The 27,193-nt window shown below is 49.3% G+C and overlaps 2 protein-coding genes across 4 annotated transcripts in view; one reads left to right on the top strand and one right to left on the bottom strand.

Moving 5' to 3' along the window:
- ATL1 (atlastin GTPase 1) overlaps positions 1-12,135 on the top strand; it is a 29,935-nt gene extending 17,800 nt beyond the window's left edge. Inside the window, exons 7-14 of one of the 2 annotated variants that reach the window (XM_051772177.1) lie at positions 1,264-1,356; positions 2,412-2,550; positions 3,786-3,913; positions 4,507-4,563; positions 5,263-5,334; positions 6,616-7,047; positions 8,703-8,717; positions 11,366-12,135. In XM_051772177.1, the coding sequence (XP_051628137.1) occupies positions 1,264-1,356; positions 2,412-2,550; positions 3,786-3,913; positions 4,507-4,563; positions 5,263-5,334; positions 6,616-7,047; positions 8,703-8,717; positions 11,366-11,473 (1,044 nt within the window). In that variant the 3' untranslated portion in view covers positions 11,474-12,135. The remainder of the gene's footprint in view (positions 1-1,263; positions 1,357-2,411; positions 2,551-3,785; positions 3,914-4,506; positions 4,564-5,262; positions 5,335-6,615; positions 7,048-8,702; positions 8,718-11,365) is intronic. The other variant, XM_051772179.1, reaches the window with a different exon arrangement.
- A 307-nt stretch (positions 12,136-12,442) lies between these two features.
- Positions 12,443-25,362, bottom strand: SAV1 (salvador family WW domain containing protein 1). Of its 2 annotated transcripts, XM_051772189.1 has the most exons (6): positions 25,061-25,362; positions 22,721-23,167; positions 15,585-15,855; positions 14,582-14,725; positions 13,417-13,637; positions 12,443-12,882 (listed from the first exon to the last, which is right to left on the bottom strand). In XM_051772189.1, exons 1-5 carry the CDS (start codon positions 25,152-25,154, stop codon positions 13,439-13,441), a joined length of 1,155 nt encoding a protein of 384 aa, XP_051628149.1. In that variant the 5' UTR covers positions 25,155-25,362; the 3' UTR covers positions 12,443-12,882; positions 13,417-13,438. The 2 variants fall into 2 exon arrangements, with proteins under 2 accessions (XP_051628149.1, XP_051628148.1); XM_051772188.1 differs by lacking the exon at positions 12,443-12,882 and having other exon boundaries at positions 13,175-13,637.
- Positions 25,363-27,193: the final 1,831 nt, after the last annotated feature.

Here is a 27,193-nt window from a genome sequence, read left to right as displayed (position 1 = left end):
TATGACAGTAAAAAAACTGCAGTTTCACTGATCCTGCTGGAAGGAAAGTGAGACTTGGCAGTGGAAAATCAGCATTTTCCTTCAGCTCCCTCCTCTCCACAGTGTGTCCTCACACCGAGGAGCCCTCACCAGACACCAGCCCTGACTGTGGTGCCTTCACAAAAGGGGTGCCTGTCGCTCTGCTTGGCAAACACAGCCCATCTGGAACAACTTGAGTTAAAAAAAATAATAATTCCCAATTCAAGACATGCGCAATGTGTTTGTGGAAAAGTCCTGAACATGGACATGTCTCTTAAGCATCTCATGGGCTTCGAAAGAACAGTGTGTCCCCAACCAGCTCACTGGGTGCAGTGGTTGGAAAAGGCCAACTCACTGTTCTCTCCTTTTTTTTTTTTGTTTGTTTTATTTTAACCTTTTCTGATGTTTTATGGAAGTGAAATAAAGAGCAAAAATATTTCCCCTCCCTCCACTGGATTTTTGTTCTAAACATAGACGAATTTTAGGGAAATTCCAATGAAATGGATTCCACTTGCTGACCTGCTTATTCGTGTGCATGAGAGGAGCCCTGGCAGCCCTGCCAGACCCTCCTGGACTTCCCCCTCCAAACCCTTTATTTCTTGCATGGGATGTTGATCCCTTGCACAGATGAGACACTGGAGACCTGATTTCTTCTGAAAATATTTCATTTAAAGATTCAGAGTTGACCCTTCTGGTATTTATTTATTTCTTGCCCAGGAACTTTGAATGCCTCCATAAAGATTACAAAAGACAGTGATTTCTTATTCACCCTCGTTCCTCTGCATCTGCTTCTCATTAAAAGTCTGTCTGGAAGGCTGCCCAGTGAAAAAGGCTGAAAAAAAAAATGAGCCTGTAAAATTCCCATAGGATGGAACTAAATGTGGCTGGAATTAGGGAGCTCGCTGCCTTTTGTCCTGGTTACCAACAATCTCTTCCCCTGTTGTGCAGTTGAAATGATTGATGATGTTCTCCCTGCCAGGGAGTCAAACTGGTGCAGCAGTTTGGGGTGTGCTGCCCCCCTTTTCTTGTCTGCACGGTCTCAGTGCCATGATGGGGTGGCAGGAAAGGCAGGAGGTGCTGCTGGAGCTGGGAAAAGACTCAGGGCAAGGTTTTGTTGTGGGATAAGATGGGGGTGAAGGTGCTGGTGGGGTTCAGCCACCGCTGTGGACTCCAAGCAGCAGCTCACTGTGACTTGGTGGGTGCTGTATAACACTGATCCCACTGTTCTCTGGCTCTGTTTTCCAGTCCCTTATATTCCTGGTTCGTGACTGGAGCTTCCCTTATGAATTTTCCTATGGATCTGATGGTGGGGCAAGATTTTTGGAGAAGCGACTGAAGGTATGTTCTGTCTGCTCTGGCAGGTTGGATGGGGCTTGGAGCAACCTGGGATAGTGGAAGGTGTCCCTGCCCATGGCAGGGGGTTGGAACTAAATGGTCTTTAAGATCCCTTCTAACCCAAACCATTCCACGAATCTGGAATCTGCCATCACTGGGTGTCAGGAGTGAAGTGCAGTGCTGGTTATGGTCACGTGCAGCCAGTGCCTTAAAAATCACAGGACAGGCATTTTGGGAGGATAAATTTCCTTGCCACGTTCAGTGGCTTCTTCCCAAGCCCAGCTCCCTGGAACTCTCTTTCTGGGAGAGGCAATGGATTCCCAAGAGACCAGGAATGATGTTTTAGTAATAGGTAGTTTTACACTAAAAATGATGGGCAAGGGCTCCAGTGGGATTAATCGGGAATTGCATGGGTGATCTGGGAGTGGAGAGACCTAATTAAAGGCAAGACAAGAAAGGCCCTGGTGGGAAATCCCAAATGTTTTTGTATTCCAGTCATACACAGACATGCACATTTTCTAAAGGATAATAACATGCCCCAGGCTGTGTGGTCAGAGATACACCAGTTCCTTGGTCTCTGTCTTTGTCCTTGTGCAGTAAATCCCTAAGGGATGTCCTTCTGTGTTGCTTTTTCCTGCTCTAAGCAGCCACAGTGTGGAGTATCCCATGCTCCTGCCAGTGCTGCTGGCCCAGCATTATCCCAGTATTCCCATCAGAAGGAAAATCCCTCTCCCCAAACTGGGGGAAGCGAAGGGGCAGCACCGATCTCTTTGTGGTGACCAAGGGCCTGAGGGAACAGCTGGAGCTGTGCCAGGGGAGGGGCAGGTTGGACCTCAGGAACAGGTTCTTCCCCCAGAGTGTGGCTGGGCCCTGGAACAGCCTCCTCAGGGAAAGGGTAATGACTTCAAACCTTCCAGAGCTCAAGGAATGCTTGGACAACGCTCTCAGGGACTGGGTGGGATTGTTGGGGTGTCCTGGGCAGGGCCAGGACTTGGACTGCCTGATCCTTGTGGGTCCCTTCCAACTCAGGATATTCTGTGATTTATCCTCTCTTGCAGGTGTCAGGAAATCAGCACGAGGAGCTGCAGAACGTCAGGAAGCACATCCATTCCTGCTTCACCAAAATCTCCTGCTTCCTCTTACCTCACCCGGGCCTCAAAGTTGCCACCAACCCGAATTTCGATGGGAAACTGAAAGGTACGAAGGCAAAGCTCTGCTTTTTAGGCTGGTGCAGCTTAGATGCTCTATCAGAGTGTCCTGCTTATTCCTGAAACCTCTGTAAGTATTTTCCATGAAAAAATCTTCTGGGAGAGTTATGTACATGCACCCATCTGCTTCTTCCCAGTCCAGCAAGACAGACATGGGAGGCAAAAAGGTGTGGGAGGCTGAAAAGATCTGAGAGGTGCTGGCAATACCCGCTGTCAGGACACTGACAGGCAAACTGGGAAGGGCAGGGATGAGACTGGAAGTTTATGGACGTGGTGTTAAGCCTGCAGTTAATTCCTGTGCCTCACCAGGCTCAGAGTGGTGCAGCCTGGTGCTCATGGAGGGTGGAAGGCCGGTTCCACGAGACCTTGAAAAGCTTTCCAGGGAATATTTAATCCTCCTGACTTATCTGATCAGTGGTTTCCCTCCAGGGCACACTTAGTTCAACAGGTTAAAAAAAAAGAAGGAAGGAAAAAAGAGCCATGGTGAGAATTCTCCACCCCAAAAGGAGCCACGTGCTGTGGGTATTTTTAGGTATTTTGTTGTGAGCTGCTCACCAGCGTGGCTGGTTCCAGGCTGCTGCAATCTCAGCAATAAAGTGGCCAATTAGCCACTCCAAATAAATCAGCAGACAGCTGTAGATGATAGTTCTTCCCTGCTTTTGTCTGGCTAGTGCTCAGACTTGTTCTCCCAGCAAACTCCATGCTGAGCAGAGGGAGATGTGCTGCTGGAAAAGGAGCTGATCTCTGTAGTTCCCCCTTAATTTCATGTGCTGAGTAGGACTGAACAAGTGGTTTGTGCAGACAGGGGTTGTCAGCAGCTTCTTGACACAGTTTTCTTGTCCCCTCAGAGCTGTGCTCAGCTTTTTGTGCTCTGGTGGAGGGAATGTGGGAGATCTTCCCTGCTCTCTTTATCTTCCAAATGTCTGGCTGTTGCACTGTTTTTTTTGCCTTCAGTCCCATATAGTTTAATTTAAATGGCAGCACCAGCAATCCCACCAGTGCCTAAGAGCTTTGTCCAAATGCTCCTTGAGCTCTGTCAGGCTTGGGCATGTAACCATTCCCTGGGGAGCTGTTCCAGGGCCCAACCACCCTCAGGGGGAAGAACCTTCTAGTGGAAGGTGTCCCTGCCCATGGCAGGGGATTGGAATGAGATTGTCTTTAAGGCCCCTTCCAACTCAAACCATTCTGTGATTCTCTGATGCCATCTTTGGGGTTTTTTTTCAGAAATAGACGACGAGTTCATCAAGAACTTGAAGATTTTGATTCCTTGGCTTCTTAGTCCTGAGAGCCTGGATGTGAAGGAGATCAATGGAAACCATATCACCTGTCGAGGCCTTGTGGAGTATTTTAAGGTACTGGCCTATTAAGAGAACATGGGTTTACTCACCTGTAGCCTTTTGCTCTAATTAAAGGGGAAAACAGGAGCAGGCAGGGCTGCCCTGATAGTCCTGACTCACTGCAGCAGAGGACAAACACCTCATGGGCCTGTATCTGACCTCACAGTGAGCCCAAAAACTGGGAGGAGCTGTTTTCCTCCCCTGGAGAGTTGAGGACTAGAGGGGGGTGAGCTGAGGGCTGTATTCCCGTTGCCTTTGGAAAGAGCTTATTTTTGTTGTCATGACTACTGGGACATTTCCATGAGAGGCATCCATGAGTAATTCTCACCACCTGCTCTCCAGGGCTACCTGCCTCTGGCTCCTTCTCCCTCAGGGAAGGACAGAGGTAGGTGCAAATCCAATGGGAGGGTGACTGGAGCCTGGAGTGACTGATCCAGGCCACCCTGGGTCCACCTTGAGCCATGTTACATCACATTTTCTGACCAAAGCCATCTTGTGCCAGTAACATCCTCCTCCTTTAGATCCTGTCAGAGCTGTGTCTGGAGCTGGGTGGGGGTGGTTGGTGTTGCTCATGTGTGCTGCATTCCTTGTGATTTCCTGTTTTCCAGGCATACATAAAGATCTACCAAGGGGAAGAGTTGCCACACCCCAAGTCGATGCTGCAGGTATGTGAGTGGGAGCTGGTGGGAATCCATGCACTGGAATTGGCATTAATTCCCAGAGTTGTCCAGCTAGTGCATCACATTGGGTCTTCTGTGATTGCATTCCAAAATGTTAATGTAACAACCCAAGGAGCAGCGTTTTGGGAAGCATTTGGCAGTCGAGGGGCCTGATGTGGCTTAGGAATTGCCCCTTGGATGGGCTGTGGGGAATTGCTGGCTGCACAGCTCGGCTGGAATGATCCCCCACAGGTGAATAGGGGGTCCATGGGGCCACACAGGGAGGTGACAGGGCTCTGCATGTAGGCAGTGGCTCCTGGGCTGCTGCTCCACTCCCGGAGCCAGCCGGCATTCCGGCATTCCAGAGGGTGCAGCTGTGGCTGTTTACATACAGCTGAGCCTTTTATCTCTTTCCTTGCTGTTTCCCACAGCCAAAGCCAAAGATTTCGTTGCTCTGGCTTGGAGGGAGGGAATCCTCTCTTCATGCAGGCTTTTGGATGTGTAAATAGGGGATGATCTTATTTGGGATTGGTTGGAGGCTGGGAGAGCACACTTGGCTAAGCAAGGGAGCTCCTGAATTCCGGGTGTCCACACATGTGTCCTGGCTGTGAACACATGTGGACCAGAGAGCTACTTCCTGCTGTTCCACTGCTTAACCCTGTCCTTCTGCACTCTAATTTTGTGCCCCTTTTGCCCTTCTTACAGGCCACAGCAGAAGCCAACAATTTAGCAGCAGTTGCCACTGCCAAAGACACCTACAGCAAGAAGATGGAAGAGGTGGGTGGTGTTGAGCATGTCTGTTCATAGTGCTCCTGTCACTCCTGCATGGGATCCTGGAATGGTTTGGGATGGAAGGGGCCTTAAAGCTCATCTTGGTCCAACACCCCTGCCATGGACAGGGACACCTCCCACTAGACTAGGTTGCTTCAAACCCCTTCCAGCCTGGCCTGGGATACACTTCCAGGGATGAGGCAGCCACAGCTTCTCTGGGCAACCTGTGCCAGGGCCTCCCCACCCTCATAGGGAAGAATTTTTTCCCAATATCCCATCTAACCCTGCCCTCTGGCAGTGGGAAGCCATTCCTGGTTGTCCTGTCCCTCCATCCCTTGTCCTAAGTCCCTCTCCAGCTCTCCTGGAGCCCCTTTAGGCCCTGGAAGGGGCTCTCAGGTCTCCCTGGAGTCTTCTCTTCTCCAGGCTGACAGGCCCAACTCTACCCTTGTAGGGAAATCTCCCTGCTTGGTTTCCTGGTAGAAAATGTCCTTCATGGATTTGGCCAGGTATCAGGGTTTCAAGGAGGGTCTGTACTATATTCCTGGTGGAAAAAGGCTCTTTCTCCCAGGCTGGAGGAGAGCAAAGCCTGATATCATGGCAGGACAGGGGAGGGTGAGTGACACATGGTCACTGCTTCATCCCATGGCAGCTCTCTGCAGACCACGTGGCCCCTGCTGAGCTTCCATTCTCTTCCCAGCATTCCACAAAAATGTGATGGAGTGGGGTGGTCACCTGTGCCATGGCTGGTGCTAATTAGGGGATAAATTCATTATAAACTGGCTTTTCAGCAGTGCCCTGCTCTGTCAGCCCATCCCTCAGCTCTGGTGAGGGGCTGGGTGTGATGTTTTAAGGTGGAGCTCAGACCCCTGGCTGTCTCAGCCACTTCCAGGCCCCCACTCTCTTCATCCATAGTATCCCAGGATTATATCACAGAACACTGCTGGTTGGCAGGAAAAAAATATGGAGCTGCATGGCCAAACTGCACCTTAAAACTAACATATCCATACTCTGATGCACAAGGAAAATGCTTCCAAATAGGGTTTTCCAGCTCTGGAAGATGCTGGGATTCGGGGTCAGTGTCGGGAAGCTACGAGGGAATTGAGCAGGGAGCTGTGGGATGGGGCAGCACCGTCTGTTTAACCGGGTGGGCAGACCGGTCATGGAGCAATTCCTGCAGGATCCAGTGGTCCTGTAGAGCCCCAATCCCGGCGTTTTGCACGTCTGTGGGGTGCTGCCGTTCCGGGGGGTGACATTCCAGGTGCCATTCCAGTGCCTTTCCCACCGCAGGTGTGCGGGGGGGACAAGCCCTTCCTGGCGCCCAGCGACCTGCAGAGCAAACACGCGGAGCTGCGGGAGGAGGCGGTGCGGCTGTTCCGGGGCGTGAAGAAGATGGGAGGGGAGGAGTTCAGCCGCAGGTACCTGCAGCAGCTGGAGGGGGAGATCGACGAGCTCTACATCCAGTACATCAAGCACAACGACAGCAAGAACATCTTCCACGCCGCCCGCACCCCGGCCACGCTCTTCGTCGTCATCTTCATCACCTACGTCATCGCCGGCGTCACCGGCTTCGTGGGCCTGGACATCATTGCCAGTCTGTGCAACATGATCATGGGCTTGACACTTATCACACTCTGTACCTGGGCTTATATCAGATACTCTGGGGAGTACAGAGAACTGGGAGCAGTAATAGACCAAGTGGCCGCAGCCTTGTGGGACCAGGTAGGATAAAAAGAGCTTTTGGTTTGAACAGAAAAACAACCCCCCCCCACCCCACCCACCCCGCTGAGCTCTGGAGGGGATTTGCCTCCCCGTTGAGATGGTTTGGGATTTTAGGGTTGTTAGAGCCGGCAGATCCAGCTGCTGGTGCTGTGATCTGTGCCCTGTTTTAAGTGTTAACCCACTCCTTAGACCTTCCAGGTGGGGAAAGGAGGGAAGGAGGAATTGCTTTCAGTGCAGTTTGTGGAGTTTGCTGCAAGGTGAGGTGTCTTAGGGATGTCACAGCCCTGTGTTAGAGCAGGGTGAACAGCAAGGCTGGAGCTGCATCCTTGAGCCTCTGGAAAACAAGCTGTGTAGATCCAGGCTGGGCATGAGAAAACTCAAAGCAAGCTCTTTTGTTTTGGCTCTTTTTTTTTTCCCCCCTACTTGTCTTACCCGTCACCAAATGTGAGTTTGTGGAGCCTCAGACCTTGTGGGAATGGGGCAGCTCTGCCATGGATCCCACTGGGATCCTCAGAGCCGGTGTGTGTGCTTGTCCTCTGCGTGTCTATGTTAAAAAGGAAGATCCACCTCCCTCCCCTGGTTCAGGGCAGGGATTTTGGCTCTCCTGGGTCTGCTGGAGGTCAAGGCCAGGTTTTACCTCTGCCTGTTTTGGCACCAGGCCTTGCTTTCCTGTTACAGCCCTTCCCTCTTCCCACTGCAGAGCTGGGGAAAGCTCAGACCCTGCATGTTCCACTGACCCCCTTTGCCCATCCAGAGGTGCAATCCTTGTTCCCAGAGAGCTGGAAGGCTGCACTGGCCTCCTGCTCTTCCATGGCAGAGCCGGGTGAGCTCATCCCTCAGAAACCACCAAGGGTTTGATTCCTGGCAGGAAGGGCCATTCTCCAGACCTTTACCTGCTCCTTCCCTCCTTTTCATCCACCAACGAGGTTTCCATGGAGAGCAAGCACATTTCCCTGCTTCCCTGTGCTACTGGAACTGCAGCTTGGGGAGAAAATAATGGAAGCATTTACTGATCAGTTCCTTCATTCCAGAGCTGGGTAGTGGCAGCACATCACCTGTGTCCCAGGTGGATTCATCCTGGCTTCCCTGTTGCCAGCAGCCTCAGCACCCCCAGTAACCCCCACTCCAGTGGCTCTTTGCTCAGGGACACTTCCCAGCTGCCTTTGGGATTTGCTGGAATAGTCAAACCCAGCGTTTGCCCATCCCAGTGCAGGCAGCAGTGGGAGTTCAGCAAGAACAGGACACAGCAGGAAGTTGCTGCCCGCTTACAAAATGCCCAGCTGGGGGAAAATAAAGAGGTTAAAGTGCCTGGAGCTGCTCCATGGCTCCTGCTGGCCTCCATGGCATTCCAACCAGAGGGAAAGTTCTCTGGAGCAGGAGCTGTGCAGGCGGGTGGTGCCGGGCTGGGCAGTGAGACTCTGCCCACCACGAGCCCCAGGGCTGCCCCAGGGGGATTCCAAGCACTCATGGCTCCATCCCTGGAAGTGGGACTGGATGCAGGAGGGATGGACGGAGCGGTGAGGGATCCTGCCTGTTTGGGATGAGCCTCCCTGGGTACACAGCAGGGATGAGCTCCATGTGCTCCCATGGACACGTGTGATACACAGAGATGTTTCTCTCTCTTTCTGTCTCCCCCTTCCCAATGCCTCTCCCAGGGAAGCACGAATGAGGTAAGTGGCTCTTTGTTCTCCGCATGTTCCCTCGGGCCAGCTGGGCCCTGGGATCCCGGGAAAAGCCTCTTGGACCCGGCTGCACCTTTGGGCTTGTGGAGGTCTGGGACTGTGAGGGCTCTGGGCAGCAGCTCTGGTTGTTCCCTTTGATACCAATGACTGGGGAAGGGTGTTGCTGTGGGAAGTGCTGGGAGCCAAGTGGGGGAGAGATCTGGGCAGGGAGTGTGATGTTGGGATGGGGATTTTCATCTCCCATCAGTTCTGTTTGGGGATTTTCCAGTTGTGCTGAGAGGTCAAACCCAAACCCAGTTTGTTTTGGAGCACCAACTGTGCAGGTGCCTCTGCCCCCCTCAGGTGAGACCCCAGCTCTGGGGCACCAACAGGGATGTGGAGCTGCTGGAGCAAGTCCAGAGGAGGTCGTGGAGATGCTCCAAGGGCTGGAGATCTGGGAGAGCTGGGGGTGTTCACCTGGAGAAGAGAATGCTCCAGGGAGACCTGAGAGCCCCTTCCAGGGCCTAAAGTGGCTCCAGGAGAGCTGGAGAGGGACTTGGGACAAGGGATGGAGGGACAGGACACAGGGAATGGCTTCCCATTGCCAGAGGGCAGGGCTAGATGGGATATTGGGAAGGAATTGTTGGCTGGGAGAGTGGGGAGGCCCTGGTAAAGGTTGCCCAGAGGATCTGTGGCTACCCCTGGATCCCTGGGAGTGTCCAAGGCCAGGTTGGAATGGACTTGGAGCAACCTGGGCTGGTGGAAGGTGTCCCTGACCATGGCAGGGTGTGGGACTGGATGATGTTTAATGTCCTTTCCAACCCAAACCATCCTGTGATTCCATGATTTATGGACACAGCCACAGCAGCCCTTCCTGGGCTGGGCTCATTCCAGCTCCCCCTGCCCAGCAGTGCAGGATCCCAGTGCCCAGCTCTTTGCCAGGCCAGGGCCAAGGGCAACTGGAGCCTTGTTCAGGCAGAGCCTTGTCAGCACCTGATTAACCCAAGACAGATTTCCCACTAATCTGCATTTACTGCTCACGTACCTCAATCCAGGATTGCAGCCAAGTGGCTCCCCAGTGAGGCTGTGACAGGACAGCTCCATCTTTTGAGCTGTCACCAAAGCCTGCCAACTCCATCTGTCAGTGCCAGCACACTTTGGAGCCACTGATTTACATGTGGAATCCCTCAAAAAGAAAACACAGCAGTTAAAAATCAGCCCATTCCTCCCCTCCCAGCCAGGGCAGCTGTTTGGTACCTCACTGATACCAAACCAGCAAGAGGCAGAACAGGGGCTTTGCTGTGGATGAGCTCTTGGACAAACCCTGCCAAGCAAAAATCAGTGCTGAGACACTGGTTTGGCATCAACTTCCCCCCCCAAAATAGCCCAAAATGCTGCAAGGTCACTTATGGTTTGGAGGTGAACTCCTCCACCAGTCCTCTCTGTTCCCAGACAATCCCAAAACACCACTTCTGTTCCCTTTTGGGATGGGTTCAGCATCACCTTGGACATCCCTGGACTTTTCTCATCTCCCACCTTCCTCCTCCTCACTGCAGCTTCAGCCTCCTTCATTCACACCCCGAGCACATGAGGAACATCCTGTCAGTGTGAGGGTTCCTGCCTGTCAGGTGCCTCTTCCCACCCCTTCCAGAGCTAATCCTGGCTCACCAACAGTTCCCAGCAGGAGCTGGTGGGATTTGGGTTGTTTTTTTTTTTTTTTTAACTCCCCCAGTGACAATTTCATTTAAAATGGGAATGTCAGAGCCATGACAAGTCCTCTGCAGCCAGACCTGTGTCTTGGCATCTCCTGTTCCTTTTGTTCTGGGATAAAGGTGAGGGATGAAGGGGGATGGTTGGAGGGGGGAATTACTTGCCTTTCACCAGCCCGTGGCCGCTCTGGTTCAGCACTGCAGCCACTCCTGAGTGTCCTGACCCTGGAGTCACTCCAGGACTGGTGGAAAATGGTAAAATCAGAAGGAAAAAATTGGCAACATCAGCAGAAAAACGATCAGGACAATGACCTGTCACTGCCCGGGGCCCTGGGTGTGATGCAGTTACGGATATGCCTGGTGGGGAAAGCAAGTGCTGAGGCTGCAGGAATTTAACTCGTAGGGAAAAACAACCCCTGGGTGTCTCTTCCTCGTCATCCAAATTATTGATTGAATACAGCTCAGAAGGGGTGAGATGTTTGAAAAATTGGAACTGTAGAATCACAGAATTCCCTGAGTTGGAAGGGACCCACAGGGATAACCCAGTCCCACTCCTTGCCCTGCACAGACACCCCAACAATCCTCCCCTGTCCCTGAGAGAGTTGTCCAAACCCTCCTGGAGCTCTGGCAGCCTTGGGGCCGTGCCCACTGCCCTGGGGAGCCTGGGCAGTGCCAACCACCCTCTGGGGGAAGAACCTTGTCCTGAGATCCACCCTCACCCTGCCCTGGCACAGCTCCAGCTGTTCCCTCAGGCTCTCACTCCACGAGCTGGGATCTCTGTGTGTCGGACACTTGTCATGATCGCCTCGGTGCACGGAACAAACACGGGCTGTGGTGGGCCGGGATGTGCCGCTGCGGAACGAGCGCGGGGTTGGGAACGGGGTTGGGAATGGGGTTGGGAACAGGGTTGGGAACGGGGTTGTAAGTGAGCTGTGTGTCTCTCCCCAGGCCTTGTACAAACTGTACAGCGCGGCCGCGACCCACAGGCACCTGTACCACCACGCCTTCCCCGCCCCGCGCGCCGAGCCCGACGGCCCCGACAGGAAGAAGGTGTGAATCCCAGCACGCTCCCGCCGATGCATGACGGAGGTGGTGCCGCCACCTCCTCCTCGGATCCAAGCCCTCACCCTCGTTGTCCACCCCAGACGCCGCCGGGAGCGGGAGCGCCGGTGCCGCTCGGGTGCCGGGAGGTGCCGGCACGGCGGTGTCCGTCTGTCCGTCCGTCCGGCACAGCCGCAGCCCAGCGCTTTGGGCTGTCCCAGCCAGCGACTCCCAGCTCATCTTCAAAGCCTTATTTCCCCCCTTCTTAATTAGTTCCCACTGAGGGAAACAGTCATTTACGTGATACTGCAACTAAAAGAGGCCGAAGCTTATCCAAAAGCCAATTTGTTTCAGGTACTTGAACGAGTTATAACATGTAACCACTTTTTTTTTTTTTCCCCCCCTTCAATTAACTAGTTAATGACATAAACATAATTAAAGGTGTATTAACTTGCTTTATCAGACACTGTAAGGGCACTTCTGCTGTGGAATGTTAACGATGTGTGGGGAACGGGGCTGTTTCTGTTTGTCTGCACAAAGTGTCACTTTGTAGCTGTGTTGGAGGAAGTTTCACTGTATTTCTGTACATATTTATCCATGATAGTGCATAGGACGTGTGGTACAGTTCTATTCTTTTATTGTCAGGACTATTAAAGTTTGCTTTTGGTTCCTAAGAAGTTGGTTCGACAGGGAAAAGTTATTTACTAGCAAAAAAAAAAATAGTTCTTGACCCCTCCTCCTCTGGGGTTTTTGACATTTCTGGTTTCATTTTGGCTCTCACAGTTGGTGTTTTGTGGCCCAGAACACGGTGCCACCACTGCAACTGGAGCATCCCAAACCCACGTGGCTCTTACTGCTTGTAAGAGCAGTTTACTTGATGTTCTGAAAGGCCCAAAAACCAGTCCCACGACCCTTCGTTCATCGAACAAAATGATTTTTATTGAATGAATAGGATTTACAAGAAATGTACTTTTTTTTTGTCTGCAGTGTTTATTGCACTGAAAAGAATCCATAAATAACATTTCAGGACAATTCATGAACCAGATGGAAATACTGGAGAGGGTAAGTGGACAATTAAAAATTTTCCCCAAGTGAGGAGCTTTAATACAAGACAAAAGCTCGTTAAAAAAGAACAGTAATTGCTGTTACATCCCTGATTTTCCCCGTGGGGTGGCACAGTGACAATGCCATTGCCTTCCCACCAGAGTGGGTCAGATTTTTGTGAAATGCAGTTCAGCCAGGATTTAAAAAACTCTGCTTAGAGATCTTGGTCTTTAGGAAGGTCCCAAGTGTTCCCCCTCTGAGTGAAAACAAGTAGTAAAATCTGAAGTAAAAAATAAGGCAACTCAGGCTCGGATCTGATGGGAGAAATCAGCTCCTGGTGCTCCTGAACAGGAACAGGGTTGGTGTTCTGTACATTAAAGCTGTAAACAAAGAGCAGAGCTCTCTCAGGAGAGGGATCCCCAATCCTGAGGGAAACACACCCTGAACTAGTCATTTGGATTTGGACAAGGTTTGGAAGCCGGAACATTTCACACACAGTTGCATCTATTGCCCTTAAAAAATATATAAGTCAGCTTTTAATACTGCAGCTGACTGGGAGGAAAGAGAGTGGGATCAGGGCTCTGATCAGACTCCACGCTGGTTTTCAGGATAACAAACTACTCCTTTGCATGGAGAGAAGGGGAAGGAAGAAAAACAAACAAAAAAAAAGGATTACCAAACAATCTCCATTTTTATAAACAACACATAATACATGTAGAAAAATACTCAAGAGGATAATAACAAAGGTGCAACGTCAACAAAAATAAGCTGCCTTTTCAACAAAAGCACTTTTTTTTTTCTTTTCTTTTCAGAGTTTTGAGTGTGGAGTGGGGAAAAAAAAAAACAAAAAAAACAACCACCAACCGAACAACCCCTTTTTTTTTTTTTTTTTTAAAGCTGTTGAGTGTCCTTACTGAGAGAGAGTCCATGGGGGGGTCAATAGTTCTTGCCGTGCTGGGCGTACCACTGCTGGCGCTGCTGGCGGTGCTCCAGCTCGGTGAGCAGCGCCTGCCGGAACGCCTCGTACAGCTTCACGATCCGCTCCAGCTCCTTCATGAACAGCAGCTTCAGCATCCCCTGGTACGTGTCCAGGTCCGCCAGCTGGAACAGCTCCCACTTCAGGATGTGGTCATACCTGAGGGGGAAGGAAAAAGGGTTTAGATGGGGTGTATCGGCGGGTTTGGGGGTTTTTGGGGGGCTGAAGGCAAAAACGGAGTTGGGTTGGAAACCGAGTCAGAACAATCCCGGCACGATCCCTCAAATCACACCAGGACTCCAGAAATACTGGAGAGCCCGTGAACTGAAAAGAATAAAACAACTGAGAAAAATACAGAGGGTGAGAGAGCTGGGGGTGTTCACCTGGAGAAGAGAAGGTTCCAGGGAGAGCTGAGAGCCCCTTGCAGGGCCTAAAGGGGCTCCAGGAGAGCTGGAGAGGGACTGGGGACAAGGCATGGAGGGACAGGACAACCAGGAATAGCTTCCCACTGCCAGAGGGTAGGGTTAGATGGGATATTGGGGAGGAAATGTTGGCTGTGACGGTGGTGAGGCCCTGGCACAGGTTGCCCAGAGAAGCTGTGGCTGCCCCTGGATCCCTGAAGTGTCCAAGGCCAGGCTGGATGGGGCTTGGAGCAACCTGGGCTGGTGGGAGGTGTCCCTGCCCATGGCAGGGGGTGGCACTGGGTGATCTTTAATGTCCCTTCCAACCCAAACCATTCTGTTATTCCATGATCCCATGATTTAAAATTCTTAAAGGTGAAAGAAAAGTAGCATTTTTTTAAAAAGGAGCAAGACAGGCAGGAGGAAGTTACACCCTGAAGATGTTTCACATAGTTTCTAAGCACGTGGTGCCGCTCTCACAAAGATAAACTGAAAGTAAATCCCACCCTCCACCCTCTGAGCTGCAAGAAGTGCTGTGATGATTTCAAGTAAGGCCTGAAACAAAGCAAATGTGAGAAACTTTCTGTGAGCAACAAAATCAGACATAAGCACGAGTTCTTACTTTACATGGAAATTCTTTAGTTTCTCAGTGTGAGCTGCAGAAGGAAAAAAAAAAAAAAAAAAAAAAAGGCAAACTCTCACTTGACAGGAGCCCTGGCGTAGACCTGGAGCCAGTCTGGGATCTCAGCAGTGTGGTAGGGGTTGGCAGGGACCAGCAGGGGTTGGCTCCGCTCCGCCGGCTGCGGCTGGTAGGACACAGGGGGCGGCTGGTCGTAACGGGGAACGCTGGGAGGGGACACAGGGAAAGCCGTGAGCTCTGGGGGGCACCTGACACACTGACAGCACTGGCTTCTGGATTTACTGTGGCATTTATACACAGATTAATGTGGGCAAAGGCTGGTGGTGCAACCACACCGGGGGCGTGTTGCCTCGGCAGGTCTGCACCGAGCGGCTCGCCGTTGCTGTTTCGGTGAAATTGCCCTCACACCCACCCACCAGAGCACAGAAAAAGCATCAGATCTGGTTCTAAAACATTAAAGAAGTATTGATTCAGCCAAATAATCCACCGTTTAATATGTCAGAACAAATGCAGTCAGGCAGCAGCTGATGAGTTATTCCATATAAAGACACCCTCCTATATTTCTCATACATTCATATACAATATATATCATACATTTATCTTTTGGGCCACATGTTAAAAAACCTTCTCTTCCTGGGTACCAGCAAAATAGACTGAGTGGCAGGAATTCACTGTTGGATTTGGTTTATATTAGCTTTACCTGGAAAATACAAGTAGCTAAAATACCAATTTTCATTCCAGACAAGACTTAATTCACATTTCAGATCTTCAGCCGTCTCTGTGAGCATCAGATCAAGTTTCTTTCCAGTCTAAACAGTTCAATTCTGCTCCCAGCAGCTTTGCTGTTTTACTGACAGCTGAAGAGCTGCTTTGTTGGAGTGACTGAGGAGCAATATCCTGTTTCCAAACTTGTGACAGAAGCACGAGACAAAACCCCGACAATTACACCTCCTCCTCAAGATCTGGGTTCTAAAAATAAGGTTTGGGCACGTTGAGACAAACCCAGTTCCACTTTAACTGGATTAAGGGAAATGCAAGCACAGAGGAGGAGGTTGTCTGCCTCACCTGGGAGCACAGGGATGTTTGTACTGAGCTCTTTTGTTGATGTGATCCACGTAGTAGACCCCGAATTCCGCGGACTCCACGCGCTCCCAGCCCGGCGGGAGCCCCTCCCGCTCCAAAGGGTGGCTCCAGTGAGTGGTGTTGGTGTTGTGATCTATGTAGTATTTCCTTCCTCTGATAGTCCAGTCCACTGACCAGCCAGGAGGAAGAGGTAAATCTTCAGAACTATGATTTGTTAAGTTTCCTAGAGATGTAGCAGCAACTCTCCCGATGCCTGAAAAAAAACGGGAGGATCAGGGTTTAGTTTTTAATTATCATTTTTAATTATCATTTCTGTCAACACACTGTTACACAGTTGCACCACTGATCTACAAAAACCCCTCTTTTTCTAGTTACAGCCAGAAATTACAACTATCCAGGAAAATCACCGAACCCCAACAATGTTTTTTGGGTGAGCCAGTGAAGAACAGCAACAGGATCAGGGAAAACGAGAGAGGAGGGACATGAAGGGCTGACAGGAATCAGTGGGTGATTAAATTCCCACCTCTTCCCTGGAAACACAACACACTTGGGGTTTATCTACCACTGAATTTAAGAGACTGCTCACTGGCACTTCAAAATTTTAAAAATTAACGTGCTGGGTGGTGAGAGATGCACTACAGAAACACAGTTCCTTTCCTGTCCTTTCCTAGGGATAATTAGGAAGCTGCTTGAAATTAAAGACATAATGGCAATTAAAGAAAACAAAAAAAAAACAACCCACCCCAAAAAAACCCCAACCACAAAACCCCAGTGACATCATCAAGAATTTTGCAGGTCTCTTTCCATTCCTGGGAATCTACAACCTCCTGGATGTGTCAGCCCAAGTTCAACTCCATTTTTTAAATCCTTTTCAGGGAACCCCCTTGGTTCCTCCAGTTCTGCAGTTAAACAGCCTCTGGCTCCAAAGAAATTCCCAATTATCTTCTCATCCCATGACCAAATGCATCTAATCAATCCCAGTATCATCAGTGTCACCATTTCCCACAGCCAGCAGAAGGGATTTGGGAGCCACCTTTCCCACTTTTTTTTAGGAGTCAGAGAGTGCCTCCATCACACATCCCACATTTACTGATGGGAATACACCCCTTTCCTCCAGTTTTTCAGGAATAGCATTTTTGTGTGATTGTTTTTTGAGGGAAGGGAAGGGAAAGGCAGAGCCTCTCTCACCCAAAATGACAGACTGAAAACTGGGTGGGTTATTTCCCAATAAAACATGGCATTCATCAACAGAGAAGTTACAGGAAGGCTCCAAAGCAAAGGGAGAAATATGAAATAAATTTAAAGACCTCTCACACTGCTCCTCAAAAGTTTGAGCTCATCCACAAATATTTTTCCAGCTTTTTCATGTTCTGAACTGTCTGGCCTTAAAGGATTCCCTCTTGTTTCAGTACTTACCTATTTGTCAGCCTATAAAGGGAAGCTGTGTCCACCTTTAATTGGGATTTAAGCAACCTGGACCTCTACTTCCAGAGAAAAGAAACATCCTGGAGGCTTCCTGATCTCTGGAAGTCCTGGGGCAGGGAGGATATTCCAGCCCCTCACAGTGATGTCATTTGTTTGGTTTTCATTCCACCGACAAAATACAAACATTTCAGCTTCTTGAAAATACTTTGGATAAAAAAAAAAAAACACCCTGGATTTTCTCCAATTAACTGGTTGTAATTTCCTGTACTCTCGTGACTATTTATATTTACATGTTTATGTTATTATAGAATAGTCACTCTTTAACAGCGACCATTAAATCAACACTGCCAGGAGATCTGAAACACAAATTGGGGATAAAAACCCCACCCCTGTTTTCTGTCTGCTGTTCAAACCAGCACATGTTTTTTACAGTTCCTCCACCTTAAATTCAGCAAATACACAGATATTTATATTTATTCCTCGGGGTAAAGGCTGATGCTTCCCAACACCTGGAAGACTGCATTAAAAGCTGCACCATCCATCCTCAGCACCAGAAGTTCCCCTGGATTCTCCCAACAGCAGCTTTTTTGTTTGTTTGTTTGTTTGTTTGTTTAATTTCTGAGATGCAGAGAACAAAAATAATACCAGACCACAAATATATATCTGCCATTTTGATTTCATCTATGAAGGAGCAGGGCCACACCATTAAAGTAAAACTTATATATCAACAGTGTTCCATGAACATGGAATTGAAGGCCAGATTTATGAACTGATGGCTGCAAATATACTTCAGGGTATAATTATTATTTTTCCCCTTAAAATTGAAAATCATGTTGGGATATTCTCTGTGTTGGAAGTTTTATGATGTTGATATTCACGGTGCCTTAAAGCCACCAACCCACTGTGGCATTAAAATCAACAATTGGTACAATTTAGACTTTTTTTTTTTCCTGTAAATGGAGTTCAATTAGAGAGATCAAAAGAAATTATATATTGGTTTTCCTGAGAAACCTCAGCAGATGCTCCTTTGAGGTAGAGTGGATACACAGGCAAGAGAAAAAGCTCCTGCTGTGATTCTGAATGAGAAGAGGAAAATTGACTTTTTTTAGATATATACACCTGTAAGTATCAATAATAAGACTGAACAACACCAAGAGTAAATTCCTATGTGATCTTTCCCAAAATATAAACCAAAGGAGAAAGTTCCAAGCTCCAGCCTAAACCCATGGACTGTTGACACTGCCTTTTCCATGGCATATTGCCAGGAATGACCCTCTTCTGAGTTTAAATTCCAGGTAAGGTCTGAGCCCTGAACCTAAACAAGACAGAAATTCTCATTATTCCTGCCTGCCTAAGGAACAGAGTTGCTTAAATTATCTGCTTTTTCCAAATGTCTCCTTTCCTCTGCTTTGAGAGGATGAGTCTTTACAAACTCCCCTGAGTGGCACTGTCAAATCTCAGGGATGGTCAACAATTACTTTGAAATTTATGCAGTGGTGAATCCTTTTCAGGATGTCTCTTCAGGGCTTTTCTAGCCTCATTTGGTAATTCTGGGTATAATGATATAATATAATATATAATGGGGTATATGTGGTATATAATGGGGTGTATGTGGTATATAATGGGGTATTATGTGGTATATAATGGGGTTGCTGTTGCTTTTAAGGAACATCAATGCTGAAATTATTTGAGGCTTTGCTTTTTCCTCCCATTCCTAAAACACAGGATCTTCAATTTTAAGGTCTTGAATTACCACCCTAAACTTCGAGCACCACGTTCCAGTGCACTGTAAAGAGCTCCTTCTCTTAAAAATGTATCTTAAGGTAATAAAAGTCACAAATGTGAAAACTCTGGAGTGTTTTCTTCAGCCAAGGAGGTTGTGTTGGGTTTGTTCCCTCAGGATGGAACAAAGGAAACTGGAATTGATGTGTCAGTGCTTTCCCAGCCCCATGAAGGGCGTTCATTCCCTGCCTGGAAAGATGTTCAAGTCCTTTGGAGGAAAGATTTCCAGGTCAGCAAAGGGCAGTTCTTCAGTCTGTTGGGCAGACAGGACAGGAGGAAAATCCCAGCACCAGGATAATGGAAAAAGAAGAAAAACCTCTGAGGAGAAAGTCTCCCTTTCGTAGGAACTGTGCTGATGTTGGCAGGGAAGTTCCAGAGCCCAGGAACTCCCCACAGCTGCCTCCAACCACATTCCAAAGTGCTGAAGGGCAAATCTCACAAACCAGTGTTTGTCTTCAACCAGCCCAATTGTCTCGAGAGCCTTTTTCCAGGATGCCAAAATCCTCTCCCTTCCCCTCATCAAACCGGGATGAAGAACAGGAAGAGAAGACGAACCGACTGTTTGATTTTCGGGGAACAAGTCACAACAAAACAGCAAAGAGCAGCTCCAATCACTTCTGTCTAGACAGGCCTGCAGGTCCCAGGCCCTCCTAACCCATTCCAAAGCATCCAAAGGAACTTCCTGAGCACGGGCACCTCTTTTGTCAGAGGGAATGGGGCGTTCCAAACAAGCACAACTTCACAAATAGGAAATGACAGGGAAGGACCGTGAAAGCTGCAAGAATTATGCTGCAAAATTACTGCAAAATCAGCACAGAGGAAGAAAAGGGCAGGAACTGCCACTTGTTTGAAAATGAGAGACGTGTAAACACCTAAAAAGTGTGGCTGTTTTAGCCCTAAACAGGTTTCATGTAATAATCTGCATTTATTTTGCTCTTTTACGAAACACGAACACCGCTCTGCAATTTTTTACGAGGTTTACAAGATGAACCTACTTTCACTCCGTTAGTTGTTTCTCTCCTCTGCCATCCCAGTGAACTAATTCCAATCCAAAAGTCCCTCCACACTGTGATTTCAATCTCAGCAATTTTTTCATAGACACAGAAGAATGTTCTTACCGCTCACACAGGGACAAATAACTCTGAGGTCTTGGTTACAAGTTACTTCCAAGCTACACTGTAGGTATAACTTCAACCACAGACCTCCCCAAAACTTTAACCTAGAAGAGAGGAAAGACATGGCCAGGAAAGACAGGTAAAGGCTCTTAGAAATAAGTTTGAAAAGGACACTAAAAAAAAAAATAAAATAAAAAAAAGAAATAAAAAGGTTCAAGAAATGCCACAGAGGTAGGTAAACATATAAAACCAGGAGGTATCTCAACTGAAAACTCTGTTCAGAGAAATCAGCAACACTGGATTGGTAATTAAAAGCAAATTTAATGAAAATAAGAAAAGGAGAACGTGGGAGAATTGAATAATGACAGAGAAAACATGACTTCAAGGGGAAATGCTTGTGAAAGAACATGTAATGCTGTCAACAAACTGCTGAAAAACCACGGGGCTTGCTTTGCTGAACACCCTGAAGAGCTCACTGAGGACGTGTTTGCAACTTCTCTCCAAATTATAAGGAGGAGAATCTTTATTTTGAGTGAAAGCTGAAATTCTCACTTCCCAAAAACCACCCGGTGGACCCACCACTAAATGAAATATTCACCAACAGCAACAACTCCTTGTGTTCATTGGGCAACATTTCCTTGGGAATCCACCCAAAACGTACCAGAACTGACCTTTGGAGGGAGGGTGGGAGAGGAGGGAAAGGGGGGAAAGCAGCATTTACAGATTCCACCCAATAAAGAGATTTTTAACTGGGAACTGTAGGTATGAGGCAATTTTGCCAAGGATTATCTCAATGAATAATATCGATCAGGTCGAACATTTAGAAGCAGCAGGGCAGATGCAGAAGAAAAAAAAAGGAATTTAGACAAAGACAATGAAAGCAAAAGGCCTGCCTCGGGATTCTGGAACTGTGGGGAAAAAAAGGAACAAGAAATGAAAGAAAAATTACTGTAGCAGCTCAAGGGAAACACTCAAGGTTTGAATGATGGTTCAAAAAATAAAAAAAAAAAAGGAAGCTTCGCGGTGAGATGAAAGCAAGAAAATCTAAGGTTTTCTTATATTGGGCCACATAATTCTTTGACTGAGAAAAAGTAACAGCAATTATTGAAAAAGACGTAGAAAAATGAAGGACACAAGTGACATTCTTACTGTGGTGAAGCTGAGAGAGGAATTTCAGAGTTCATGTTCCATGCTGAGATAAATTTAAAAAAAACAAAAACAAAACAAAACAGAGGAAAGGGAAACACTTTGGCAGACAAAAGGCTCACCCTTGTCTCTCCCTACAAGTGCACGAGATTAAATCCTCCCCCCTTACAAAATCTGTGTAGGATTTGTTCAAACTGTTGAATGTTAAATATGAGATTGAATGACAGAGACCAAACAAACAGCAGCAGCTCCTTCACGACTTCCAGGGCTAAGGGGACACAGGTAAACAAACAGCAGGGGAAAAAAGGTTTATTTAGAAAGAAGAAATTGCTACAATTGAGAAAAATACGGCTGTGAAGCCCTACTTTTAGCTTCTTTTGAAGATCTGATAGATTGGCCTCCACTTTCGGGCCAGAGCTTTAATTTTTGAAGTCTCCTCAGCAGACACAGCAAGTGCAGTAATTTTGAACTTAAATTGATGGCTTGGTTTGTGAAATCCTGCCCTCCTGCCTCTCTTCCCCAAATTATCCTAGCACAACTCTCCCAGATGCTCGTTACCTGCACCAGGTGAGTGTTTCATGACTGTTGGATGAGCAACAAGCAGCAGAGATGGAGGCAAATCAGATGCATTTAGCAAAATAAAGGAGGATTAAAGCAGCAAGACTTAAAAGCTCAGCATTTCAGAATTTCCTGCCTGACAACTCCCACATCCCCCTTCTATCACTTCTCATGGAAATGTTTCTGTGGTAAAGGAAACACAAGTCCCTGACAGGTTCTAATTCCACACAGGAGCTCAGCAGCATTGAATGCTGGATGTTCTTCCTGGCAGGTTTATTTTTCTAGACAGGAGATTTATTTTATTAGAGACTAATTGCTATTTTGTTTGCAGATTACAAGTGACAATGTATTTAATGGTGAAGGCACGTTATTTACAGGTTTGAAATGTTTCTTTCAAACTCCTCCTTGGATATAGTTTTTGCAGCATCAAATACAGAATCAAATATTTCAGGAAAGTAGTATTTAATGGCTTCTTCTTTCTTATGCTGTTCTTTAGAAAACAAAGACAAGTACCAGTGAAAAACTGAGGGGGAAAACAGGTATATTTACAAACAATATTAAAAGCTAAAAGGAAGGAGTCAAGGACCAGGACCAGATGCCAATTTGCTCATTAGACAAAGCAATCACTCCTCCCTTTGACTATTCATAAGCAATTATTTTAATTACTGAGGTCAAATTAAAACAATGACATTAAATAATAAGACAATGAGAGTTAAAATAGAATGATAATAACAACAACAACGATGCTGCAATGTTATAATCCAGAGCTGTTGGTTATTCTCTCTATCATGAAACTAGTAAATAATAAGAACAAAATACCTTCTTAGCCAGGGACTGATGCAACTTTGTGTAGAGGAGTTGCATGTATAGTTGGCATTAAGAAAACCAAAATTTGCTTAAACTTATCCCATTTATTTAATAAATAAAGAGCGTGTAAAGAGTATCTTCCCTTTCTGGATACACGTGATCAAATTCTCAACTCTAATCACACAGAAACATCACGGAAAAGCAGCTCCCTCCTACACAGCCCAACTCCTAAAAACATCACCCAGGTGCACCCAAACTCTCAGCCAAACCCCTAAAAGCCCTTACCTGAGGTGTGCCTCCCATGATTCTGGGACATCCTCTGGAAAAGCTCACTGTTGTGCTCGTAATACCTGTAGTCCTCGTGGGCTCGGTCGCTCACCTGCCGCCTCCTCTGGGCCTCGTAAAAGTGATCATAATAATAACACCGGGCTCCGGGGTCGCCGTTTTCCAGCCCGGGACTGGCCTCTGTCAGGAAGGACTGGGAGGAAGAGCCGTATTCCCTCGGGACATCAGCCAGACTCCTGGCCAGATAGGAGGGGGCAGACAGTCTGTTGCTCTCCCGCCTCATTATTTCGTGGGGCGGCCTCTGCACTGGGGTTCGGAGGAAACTCTGGTTCCTGGAGACAATTCCATCTCCTCCAGGGGCGTAGGGAGAGGGCGTGGAGTCGGGAGGGCAGATGTCAGTTCGTCTTGGAATGGTCGGACCGTGACGGATAAAGGAAGGCATCAGGTCTGGTAAAGAGCAGGGAAGAGAAGTCAGAACTCTGCCTGCACTTCCACACAAAGCCTCCGACCACCGCCCTAAAACTGAGGGAATTCCTGTGTAAAACCCATTTAATGCACGTGCAAACAGACTGGGAATGCTGCAGGGTGTCCTGGTGCAACAGGAACCAGCACACCTTCCACCAGCAACAAACTGGTGCCAGGACGGTGCAGTTCTGCCAGTCCAAACCAACCCCAAACCCATCACAAAACACACAAACAAAAAACCCCAAACCACCCACTCTGTGCTGTGGCTGCGTCAGTCAGGGTCTGCATCTATTAGAAGGGTCAGGAAAATCCCAGTATCCTGGCTACTACTTTACTGGGGACACTGTGTTTACAAACTGGGAATAAGAAGATGTTAACGCCCACAGGCTCACAGGAATCCAGGGTGGAAACAGGAACAGAATCCACACCATGTCCACCCATCCCAAAATCAGGCTCAGCCAGAAAAACGCTGTCGCTCTGCACATGCTAAATCCTCAATTTATCATGGAGATATTTCACTTTCTCTCCTTTACAACTTCACTGCCTCCCCCCAGCAAGCGAAACATTCCTCCTCTCCCTGCTTTTACTTTCAGTGTGGTATAAATTAAGCAGTTCCCTCCAGCTAAGTCAACACAAATGACAGCTTTCATTCAGAATGAGGTTGTGCCTATTATTAATTACTTTTTATTAATAAGCTCTTACAGGTAAAATGTAAGTCTTAGGGTAAAAATCTGGTGCACCCCAGAAGCTGTCAGCAGTAAATTTATCGTGATCACTCCATGGTATATAAGAGCATAAATTAGTAAATTTATGAACACCTCAGACACACCCACAGCTTAACAGAACGAAAATTAGTTGGGTTTTTGTGTTTAAGGACTAAGCCAATGCAACCAAACTACTAAATTATTTTGCCTGTTGACTGAGGAACCAGTTGTTCGTGCAGCAAACACTTCCAGAAAAGCTGAGTGCCTGCTCCTGCCAGCAAATCAGTTTTTGCTAGCTGGGAACTCCAACCTAATCCCGCAATTACAGAGTAAATAAACACATTTCAGTCTCGGGTGGCCATCAAAGACCAACAAAAAAAAAAAAAAAAGAAAACTTAGTGTCTTTTCAGTGGGTATTTGCCAGTGTTCTGTCCGGCTCCAGGAAAACGGGGCTGTGGCATCAGAGCCAGGTGAGCCACGGGAAGCTCCTGCATTCCAGGTGACCTCACCGGGCTGAGTCATGGATAGGACCTGGAGCGTTTGCTTCCGCGGGGATTTTATGCAACTGCCTGGCAGGACAGTTATCTCATTCCCAAAGCACATCGGGAAAACAACCACTCCGTTCTGGAAAGAGAGAGGTCACGGAATCACGGAATCACAGACTGGTTTGGGTTGGAAGGGACATTAAAGGCCACCCATCGTGTTCCATCCCCTGCCACGGGCAGGGACACCTTCCACCAGCCCAGGTTGCTCCAAGACCATCCAACCCGGCCTTGTGATCTCTTAATTTACGCAAAAACAAAGTGTGGAGACTCCGTGAGCCCCGACCTGCCGAAACCGAGGAGCTGAGAACCGAGGGAATCACAAACCCCACCAAGCCGGGGTACGATGAGCACCCGACGCGTGTAGCGCTCTCTTTCAAAGCGGGGCTCCCTTTATCTTCCCTCCGTCACCTCCCAGGGCTCACAAAGGGATTAAACACACACGTATACGGAGAGAAAGAGAGAAATACCCCCCCCACGTACACACACAGGGATGACCCCCCCATCCTCCGCGGGGCCCCCCGAGGCCGCGCCGCTCCAGGCCCCGCTCCGGCCGCACACAAAGGCCTCGGGCTCGTCCCCCCGGACCCCGGGCTGGTGCCCCCGCGGTGTTTCCCCCCGACACTCACTCCTCAGGAGCGGGCTCGTCTCCTTCTTCACGTACTTCCCCTGCACCTCGCCCGGCTTGGAGAGCTCCGTCCGCGTCTTCTTCCGCGACAGCATCCCACCTCCCGGCGCGCCGCCACCGCCCGCATGCCCGGCGCCGCTCCCCGCTCCGCAGGGCGGGGGGGGTCCGGCCGCCCCCGGGGATCGGGCCGGGGCCGCGATGGGGCCGGGGATGGGGATGGGGATGGGGAGCGGGGCCGGGCCGGGGGTCGCTGAGGGGACGCGGCGGGCGCGCGGGGCCTTGTGGGAAGGCGGCGGCCGCCGCCCTCCGGGCCGGCCCCGGGCAGCGCAGGGGAGGGGGCGCCGCCACAGCGCCCCCGCGCGGCCGGGAGGGCGCGGGCCCGGCCCTCACGGGGACGGGGAGTCCCGGGGTGCTGGGGAAACCCGGGATCCCCGAACCCCGGAGAGTCCCGGCATCTCAGAGTCACGGAGTGACAGAATCACTGAGCCGCAGAACCACCGAGCTTGAAAAAGAGATCATCGAGTCCAAACCTGTGCCCGATGCCCACCTTGTCCCCCAGCCCGGAGCACTGAGGGCCGCGTCCAGTCCTTCCTGGGACACCTCCAGGGATGGGGACTCCACCACCTCCCTGGGCAGCCCCTGCCAATGTCCAATCATTCTTTCTGTAAAGAAATTCCTCCTGATGTCCCACCTGAACCTCCTTTGGTGTAACTTGAGGCCGTTCCCTCTCCTGTCCCTCGTTCCCTGGGAGCAGAGCCCGACCCCCCCCCGGCTCCCCCCTCCTGTCAGGGGGTTGCAGAGCCAGAAGGTCCCCCCTGAGCCTCCTTTTCTCCAGGCTGAGCCCCCTCAGCTCCCTCAGCCCCTCCTGCTACTCCAGACCCTTCCCAGCTCCATTCCCGTCCCTGGACACGCTCCAGTCCCTCAATGTCCTTCTTTGGACATTGTGTCCACGAAACTGGACACAGCACTCGAGGTGTGGCCTCATCAGTGCCCAGAAAAGGGGATCAATCACTTCCCTGGTCCTGCTAGCCACACTATTCCTGATACAGACCAGCTGCCATTTGCCTTCTTGGTCACCTGGGCACACACACTGACTTATCTTGTCCTTCTCTAGGACAAGAGGCACAGGGCAGAAAGCAATGCCCAAGAATTTCCACCTGGACATGAGGAAGAACTTTCCTGTGCAGTGACTGAGCACTGAACAGATTGCCAGGAGAGGGTGTGGAATCTCCTCACTGGGGATATTCCAGAGCCATCTGGACACAATCCTGTGCCATGTGCTCTGGGATGACCCTGCTTGAGCAGAGAGGTGTGACCAGATGATCCGCTGTGGTGCCTCCCAACCTGACCCATCCTGGGATTCTGTGAACCTCCCCTGTCTCAGTTTAATGCCATTTCCTCTTGTCCTCACACTGGTCAGCAAAAGAGGAAGATTTAGAAGGTTAAAAGGTGCCCGGTTCTGGGCTCCTCAGGACAAGAGATATGGAGCTCCTGAAGTAAGTCCAGTGAAGGAGGACTGTGGAGATGATGAGCGTACTTGGAGCACCTTGTGTGAGGACAGGCTGAGGGAGCTGGGGCAGTTCAGACTCGAGGAGACTGAGGGGGATCTTATCAATGTATAGAAGTGTTTGAAGGGAGGGTGCAAATAAAATGGCATGGAGCTGTGCCAGGAGAGGTTTAGGTTGGATCTCAGGAGAAGGTTCTTCCCCCAGAGGGTGGTTGGCACTGAACAGGCTCCCCAGGGCAGTGGGCACGGCCCCAAGGCTGCCAGAGCTCAAGGAGGGCTTGGACAACACTCTCAGGGAGAAGGTGGGATTGTTGGGATGCCCTGGGCAGGGCCAGGGGTTGGAGTGGATGATCCTTGTGGGTCCCTTCCAACTCAAGATATTCTGTGGTTCCAAGAGGATGGACCAGGCTCTGCTTGGTGGTGCTCAGCAATAAGACGAGAAGCAACAGGCAGAAAGTGGAATACAAGAAGTTCCACTCGAATATGAGGAAGAACTTCTTTCCCGTGTGGTGACCAAGCACTGGCCAGGCTGCCCAGAGAGGGTGTGCAGTCTCCTTCCCTGGAGATATTCAAAACCTGCCTGGACACAATCCCAAGTGACGTGTTCTGGGGGACCCTGTATTGGGA

Source organism: Manacus candei, unplaced genomic scaffold (genome assembly GCF_025592945.1).
Source record: "Manacus candei isolate 608988 ecotype Guabito, Panama unplaced genomic scaffold, ASM2559294v1 h1tg000150l, whole genome shotgun sequence".
NCBI lineage: Eukaryota > Metazoa > Chordata > Aves > Passeriformes > Pipridae > Manacus > Manacus candei.
Note: the sequence above shows the minus strand (reverse complement) of the source record. Positions and strands in the feature narration are given on the sequence as shown.

Excerpts from the sequence above, each read along its gene's own strand:
- SAV1 (XM_051772189.1), bottom strand. The coding sequence starts at position 25,154 with ATGCTGTCGCGGAAGAAGACGCGGACGGAGCTCTCCAAGCCGGGCGAG. Across the intron at positions 23,168-25,060 it reads GACGAGCCCGCTCCTGAGGA|ACCTGATGCCTTCCTTTATC; the intron begins GTGAGTGTCGGG and ends GCTCTTTACCAG. Across the intron at positions 15,856-22,720 it reads TCATGGGAGGCACACCTCAG|GCATCGGGAGAGTTGCTGCT; the intron begins GTAAGGGCTTTT and ends GTTTTTTTTCAG.